The 8,581-nt window shown below is 38.2% G+C and overlaps 1 protein-coding gene across 1 annotated transcript in view; it reads right to left on the bottom strand.

Annotated features, from left to right (window-relative positions):
• Window positions 1-2,179: 2,179 nt before the first annotated feature.
• PEX26 (peroxisomal biogenesis factor 26) overlaps window positions 2,180-8,581 on the bottom strand; it is a 34,057-nt gene continuing 27,655 nt past the window's right edge. The window contains 1 exon segment of the mRNA XM_030215050.1: window positions 2,180-4,907. Coding sequence (XP_030070910.1) covers window positions 4,804-4,907 — 104 coding nt within the window. The 3' untranslated portion in view covers window positions 2,180-4,803.

Raw genomic sequence — 8,581 nt, 5'->3', positions numbered from 1 at the left:
GTGTGGTCGCACCATGGAGCGATACAACGGCATTATAACATCCTTGTGTTTGTTTTCCATCCCTTTCCTAACAATACCCAACATTCTGTGCGCTTTCTTAGCCGCATCAGCACACTGAGCAGAAGTTTTTAACGTCTCTTCTCTTCTCCACCACTGTCTCATCTCTTCTCTCATCCAAGTCGTCAGAGAAGCAGTCTGTTCCTATAACACTATCATCTCATCTACTTTGAACACTCTTGCTCAGGTATACCATACCCCAGCCTTGGCTGATCCTCAGAATCTGCTACTTTCATTCCTATGCCTGTTCCACTGACCCTAATGTTGTTGAGAATTACAGGCCTATATCATCTTTGCCATTTCTTTCTAAATTGAGAAACTGGTCTATGATCAGTTATTAGATTTTCTTGAATTGCATAATGTATTAGACATTACTCAGTTTGGCTTTTGTACTCAACATGATGTGGAAACATTATTAATCGCAATTTTAGATACTGTAGGACCATATTTTGACAAAGGCAAGCACTTTTTTTTTTTTTTTTACTTACCATAGGTATTTCCGCTGCCTTTGAAATCATAAATCACAAAATTTTGTTCAATCATTTGCAATCAGTAATTTAATCTTTGATTAGTTTTGCTCATTTCTGTCATCTAGGAAGTAATATAGTAGATGATGGCAGATAAAGACCTGTACGGTCCATTCAGTCTGCCCAACAAGATAAACTCATAGTATAAGGTATGATACATATAACTTGATCTTTATTTGTCATTGCCATTTTCAGGGCACAGACCATAGAAGTCTGCCCAGCACTGGTCTTGTTCTCCATTTACAGAAGCTGAATCTGTCCTGCCACAATCAGGGCATAAACCGGAGAAGTCTGCCCAGCACTGGCTTTGCTTCCCGATTACTGGTGTTGCCATCTAATCACTGCTAGGCTTCTATATAGGATTCCTTTGTGTTTATCCCATGCTTTTGGAATTCCGTTACCATTTTCATCTCTACCACCTCCCACGGAAGGGCACTGCAGGTATCTACCACCCTCTCTGTGAAAAAGTACTTCCTGATATTATTACCAAGTTGGCCCCCTCTAGTTCTACCACCTTCCCGTCTCTAGAAAAGGTTTGTTTGTAAATGAATACCTTTCAAATTTTTGAACATCTGTATCATATCACCCGTCTCTCCTTTTCTCCAGGGTATACATGTTCAGGTCCTCAAGTCTCCCGACACAAATCCCATAGTATTGTGTTGCTGAAGTCTCTCAAAATCTTGTTTTATTGATGCCCCTACCAGCAGTCCTCAAGGATCTACTCTTTCAACAATGCTAGTCGATATATTCTTGTTGCCATTACAGTATGTAAATTGCTAGAGTGCCTTAAACTTTACACTGATGATGTACAATTTTCAGTATTGTCATTTAAAGAAAGTTTACACTTTTATAACTTCTTTTTGCAGTCTACTTATCAATGGATGAGAGCTTATCAGTTGAAGCTGGATAAGGCTAAAAGACACATTTTACTTTTATCTGGCTCTCCTTCCTCTGATATGCCATCAACTTTTGTCATCAATGATGTCTCAATTCAGATTGTTGAGAGACTTCAAAATTTGGGTGTTGTTCTTGATACAGCCCTTACTATGAAATTTCAAGCACAAAAAGTTGTCTTGTTTTTCAAAAATTAAGAATAATTAGATGACAGAGATTATCTGAGTGCTTTTAATTTTAGGCTTCCACCCTCTGTATTTTACAGAAACAGCCCTTGCAGATCATTATGGGGATATCTAGATCAGAATCCTAAATCAGAGAAAATAACTTTTGAAAAGGGGTAGGCACTGAACTTTCAGTAAGTTGCATTGAAATACCTCTCCAATTTAATTATGGCATTTGTTTTTCTTTACTTTGAAGCGGGTGTGTTTTTACTTTGTAGTATCAAGAAGAAACTGGCCTAATAGCTAATATATATTCCATCATTTTCTAATACAGTACAGTCTTGATTATCTGACCTTTGCTAATCCCATTGATCTCCCCGTGATGTTATCACATTGCTGTTAAGAAACGTGCAGGTTCTCTTCCTGTTTTCCGGCTTCACACGCTGCTGGTTAGTGTTAATACACAATACTGTATTTTAAATACAGATACCCTATGCCTGTTCTGTATGTATTAAATATGTTTTCCATTCATTTTTTAAAGGGATTACCATTGTTTTCTACATTATCCAACTTTTCACTTATCCGACAATGGCTTGGTCCCATTTACGTCTGAAAATCGAGATTGTATTGCATATAGCAAATGCAGTGGCATTCACGATACATCACCTGACATTTTCTCTAAAAAATAGTATGATATTCTATTTTCTCTGTTAAAAAAAATCAACTTGGATACATTTCCAGAAGATTGGTTTAAAATAAAATAACATAGCGGCCCTTTTACTAAAGCTTACAGGTATACAATAGGACAAGCAGCATTTAGTATGCACTAAGTTTTCGTAAAAGGGTCCCTTAATGTACTAAAATTACTATTGTCAAAGTACAGTGAACTTGTAATAAAATTTCTGTGTTATCTGCACATGCAAATTGAGCAGGTACCAGATGCAATAAAGATAAAAGTATCTGGTCCAAGTATAGATTTTGTGAGCAGTTCTTTTAATACGACAAATGGTAATGAGTACATGGAACAGCCTCCTAAGGGCGGCATCAGAACTTAAGAAAGTGAAGAGGGACCCTGAGGGAATTGAGTAGACTTGATGGACCTTCTGGGCTGCTTCTGCCATTGTTTTATTGTCTTGTCTCCTGACTGGCATAAACAGTAATTTCTTCCTGTTCCTTTGTGTGCTGAGTGGAATCTGGTACCCCTTACTCTTACTATCCTGTATTCACCAACTCACCTCCTTCACTCTTTAAACGATCGCCGTTTAGTTCTACCTGGTCCTGAGCTCACTCAATTAGAATTGACCAGGCACCGTGCTTTCATTTTTTACCGCTCCTTCATTTTGGAACTCTCTCCTCTTATATCTTTGTGCAGAACTTTCATTCAAAAACATTAAAGCCAGACTAAAGGCCTGGCTTCTTGTTCAAACATTTGGCCCAACTAGAGAGTTGCCACTGAACCATCTGCTGTTGTCATGTACTTTGCTGCGCCTTCCCCCTCCCTACCAGTTCAACTCTCTCTCCTCCACTTCAGTATTACCTTGCTCCCATCTCCTTCCCTCTCTTGTTCTTTGTCTGTGAATGTATGAATGATTCTCTTTCCTATCAATTTAACACTGAAATGCAATAAATAAATTGTAGTTCCTTTCTTTTTCTAACCATTTTGGATTATTGCACACCGCTGCGATCTGCTACTTAGTCATAACGGTATAGCAAGTTCTAATAAACTATAACTACCATGAATTTCCTTTCATACTTACCTGGGGATTACGCCAGTTTCTGAATTACTATAGACGAGTCATTACAATGACAGAGCTAGGCTGGGAGCTTTTCTGGGCTCTGAATCTGACCCTTCGGTATCAATGTTGGACAACAAATGGCACTCCCCTCCCCTTCACTTCTCTATGTGAAATGCAGTATCCTCAAATCCATACAATACATTTTAATCACTAGTGGTAAATGATTTCCTAGTTCTACAGAGCTGATATGCAGAGTGGGCATGGTTGTAAATGAATGGATAGATTTTCAAAAGCTCTCTTCTTTCCAATTTCTTAATGGCAAAAAAGCATGTCAAGGGTGTGCATTAGCAGAATTACTGCAGTCTTCAGCCAAGTAAAAGGCATGACTACTCAGCAACATGCAAATATGCACCTTAAATTCACCACAAAGTATGATATCTAGTTAGGACCAATGCCTGAATTGATATTAAGGGGATTTGATACACTGCATTTCTGTGGTATAATCAAAGTGGTTTTACATTTATTATAAACTTAAAATTTCCATATAGCTCACTCATTTAAACAACAAATTAATTGTAAGGTATGGTGCCTCAGTGATGCAAATCCCACGATTGTTCTTGTCAATAGGATTTCTCTTGCATCCAGTTGTTCATCGGTACCATAATTTTACTGTCATCATTTTAAGAATTTTAAAAAATAATTTTCAGCTTTTTTATATTGTCTTTGATATTTTTAACTTTCTATAAAATTTAAATACTTTGAAAACAGCACATATCACTTATCTGAATACTTATTTTCAAAAAGGGGAATGGTGCCGACACGTCTTGCGCCAATAACTGTTTCAGAAGTGGAGAAGGAGATTAGCTTATTTGGCCCCTGATTTTAATAATTGGTGAGACCATGTCACAGAATCAAGAACCCATCTGGTCACTCCAGCTCTTAGGCCTGGTGTTAAACATGTGGGGCCCAGGGCAAAAATTTAGAAGGGGGTTCCAAAGTCCACCAGCAAGGGTATAATGTGTGCACTAAAAACATCTGCTTACTGTATGCCTACTATCTGTGCAGGAAGTGAGGGTAAAATTATGGACATACATTTGAAAAAGAAACGTACGCACACCATTTTCCTCCCCAATCTAAACACGTCCACAGGAATGCCTCTTTTTAACGTGCATAAATTCTGTATCTATAGAACATGAATATTTGAGAGCAGTAATTTTCAGTCTGGCCATTTTACCCAAATAAATGCCTTTTCAACCCTGTCCTCCCCAATAAGGAAGCACCTAACTGTAGTTGGTGAACCCAGTCTTTAATCAGTGCCCGACTGGTCACAGAGTCTGATATTCATGCATAGTTCACTGGATGAGCAGCTGTACTTCAGAGTTGCAAGCTTCATTGTGGTTAAGCCTCCTGCCAGTCTGGTTTAGTTTACTTGGTAATTGGAGGCATAGCACACCCAGGAGATACTGTAGCCCACATTTGCCGGAACAGCTGGACCAAGGTATAGATGAAAGGATGGGATGATGAAGCAGCTGTAGAGCAATGACAAAGCATTACTGAACATGTTTACATTTGTGAAACGATACACATTACACCACTGCCTGCAGAGGCTTGAGTGCCGGTAGAAGTTTTATCAGCTGCTAGGGCGAGTGGAGGGACAAATCAAGTGCCTTCTGCTCCTCATCTCAGTTCAAGATTTCCTCTGACTTTGGAAAAATACTGGTAAGGTAAAAATCTGTATTTTTAAGTAAGGTCTGCAGTGGGTGTCCTGCCATCTGAAAAAAAGATATCCAAAGAAGAAAAAAGGGCAAAAAAAAACAAAACAAAACAAAACAAAACAAAACAAAAAAGCCCCTAAATAGACACCAGCAAGCACAAGAGTAGGGGTGGACCAAAAAACCACCAGCAGCAGAATATAGATGAACAATCTTTATTGACAAAGCACCTTGTATAAAAAGACCTGACACAGAACTGGGATTTGGTGGGACACCACCTGCTTCAGGAGTCTTGTTCACTGCAGTAACAGGTACTGAGGAAAGGTGCTAAGGGCCCTGTCTACTAAGCTACTCTGTAGGCGCACAAACGTTTTAGCATGCGCTAAAAATTAGTGCACGCTAACGGTAGAGACACCCATAGGAATATAATGGGTGTCTCTACCGTTAGCGCGTGCTAAAATATTAGCGCAACTATAGAGCGGCTTAGTAAACAGGGCCCTAAATAACTACTGTGTGTGGGACATCAATCAGAAACCATAAAAAAACTCTAAAATTAAAACAGAAATGGTATCATTTCAATTGCATGCTCCTTCTTTCACAGCACATACAACTATCCTTTTTCATATTGCTATTGCAATTTTAACGGAATAGGAAGTGCTGTCACTGCAGAAGCAGGTAGTAAAAACCAAAGAGACAGCAAGATCAAGATAAACCCTACAAAAAATAAAAAAAATCTCTCTAAACATTTATTGGCAGGATGAATGAACCGGGGGGGGGGGCGGGGGGGGGGGGGGGGAGTGCATACAGCTGCAGAACAAAAAAATAACATCTTTGAAACCTGACTGGATTACCTACCGTAATGCTTTGAATTTTCTGATGTGCCTGTTCTCATGTTACTCATTCTCTTAACAGGTTAGAGGCTCTAAGAAACTCTTCTTTCGGCTTTCTCTCACCCTTGGAAGTGCTTTAATTCTCTATTCCTCGGTAGGAGTTCCAGTTCATTCCAGTTTTAATTTATAAACTGCTAATTCACAACGCACATACGCCATAAATTAAAACTGCACAGGAAAGTAGCCAGTTGGATAATTTTAATTTTTTTTTCTCGCTCTCTCTCTCTGTCCCTAGTTCACTCTTTCCTAACTCTGAGCTCAGCTACAGCTATTCTATTCCCCAAGTGCTATTCTTTGAAAGGGCAAAGCCTGTAAGGAGATCATATGACGCCCCACAGCTGAACATTATCTGAGTTTATGTATGAGTATCCTGGTCTGCTGCGGATCAGAAAGCGAGCCTTGTTGTAGGCTTAATTTATGAGCCAGATGTGTAATATGAAAATAGAGCTGATTGGAGGAAGGGGGTGAAAGAGAGATAAGAAACAAGTTACAATAAGGGGGATATGGGACTTGATATACTGCCTTTCTGAGGTTTTTTGCAACTACATTCAATGGTTTACATATATTCAGGTACTTATTTTTGTACCAGGGGCAATGGAGGGTTAAGTGAATTGCCCAGAGTCACAAGGAGCTGCAGTGGGAATTGAACCCAATTCCCCAGAATCAGAGTCTGCTGCACTAACCACCAGCCTACTCCTTCACTAGCAACATTTCATGTAGAAGCCTGCCCTTGCAGATCAGCAATGCAGCCGCGCAGGCTTCTGTTTCTGTGAGTCTGACGTCCTGCACATACGTGCAGGACGTCAGACTCACAGAAACAGAAGCCTGCGCAGCCGCGTTGCTAATCTGCAAGGGCAGGCTTCTACATGGAATGTTGCTATTCCCTCTACATGGAATGTTGCTAGTGGAATAGCAAAACACACAGTGGATCCAAAAAAGTCCTCTCACAATGAGTGTCTTCCTGAACAAGGTCTTTATTGACAGTAGCAGAAATGACCCGAAACGTGACGTGTTTCGGCCGTGAGGCCTGCGTCAGGGGTCTATAAAATAATATAATATACAAAGACATGCATAAAAATACAATTATAATTAAAAACATGAATAAAAACTTGAACATCCATATACAATTTCTTGTACAAATTTAGACAAATAAAACGTCAGAATGAAAGATGCAAAGTATATATAATAAAAAATATATGATAAAAATATAAGAGTATATGACTTTAAAAGAATAAAGAATATTGAATTATGTAAAGATATGAAATTGTACCACATAGAGATAATGAGGACAAGGCATGGAATAAAATACACAACATAATAAAGTATAAATATAGAGGACATACCTAGTATTATCTGTAGAAAAAAGTACCTTGTAGATCAGATGAAAAAAAGCACTAAAGCTGCTAACAACGATATCTATAATAAATATGTAAGCGAAGGCATAAATCACTACATACTCTCCATACATACATATACAACAAAATGAAATGATACTGAAAAAGTGAAACATAGAATATATGGACAGGGATCCCAAAAAATTGTTTTGATGATGGAGAAAAATGAAGAAGACCACACGGGTATGAAAATAAAAATAAAAAAATGAAAATGAAAACAAGGCACGGATGCCAAATGAATCAGCAAATGTCAAAGGTGATGAACCATAAAATGATAAGGATGGGAGAAACAGAAAAAAGAATTGCCTGATATTACTGTGAAAAATAGCATATATTAAAAAAGAAGACCATAAACTACTAAGAAAATGGACCATAACATAGGGGAACCACCTAACTGAAAAATAATATTACCTTTGCAAAAGTGCATAAGGAACCACATTACATGCTGGCAGAGTACACCTGAAGGCCATGTTTAGACGATACTGTCACCATAAAAAATATAAAATAAGAGTCAGCAAAAGTATATTGGCATGTAAAGATAAATAAAGCTGTGCCCACAGGAATGATGACATAAATATCCTCAGTGTAAATCAAAAAGGGGGCAAAATTACAAATAAAAGGTAAATGCCAATCGAAATGAGAAAAAATAAATAAGAAAAAATAATGGGTGTGGGGCATGCTATAAGCTATTACAGCAGCCAGCATAGCTATCAGCGATACAACGCGATCGAGCCATGAAAACGCCAAAGTTAATACTGAGTGCTGAAAAGTACGCTAGTTTATGTAAGGCACCATGCTAAACTCAATAACTGCACTAAATCAGCACTAATTTAAGTGAAGACTTAATGAAAGTTGGAAAGGCAGAGGAGAAATCGATAAAAATGCTTATCATACACAAGAACCCGTTAATACATATGAGAGCATATGAAGACAATATGAAACAATACTATCAACACGGAATATTAAAAAAATGAGTCTAAAAATGTATATTAACATCTAAAATATCTAAAACTGTGCCCAAGGGAATATTGACGTAGCTCCCCTAGGTGTAAATCAAAAAAGGGGGGATTATTGCAGATAAAATATATAACAATGAAAATGAATGGAATAGTCGGTGTGGGGCATGATATAAACTACTAAAACAGACTACATAGCTATCGGCATTGCACAAGATCAGGCCATAAAGGCGCCTAAATGACTGCTGAGT

The sequence above is a fragment of the Microcaecilia unicolor genome, chromosome 9 (genome assembly GCF_901765095.1).
Source record: "Microcaecilia unicolor chromosome 9, aMicUni1.1, whole genome shotgun sequence".
Lineage (NCBI taxonomy): Eukaryota > Metazoa > Chordata > Amphibia > Gymnophiona > Siphonopidae > Microcaecilia > Microcaecilia unicolor.
This window is presented reverse-complemented; position numbering and strand designations above follow the sequence as displayed.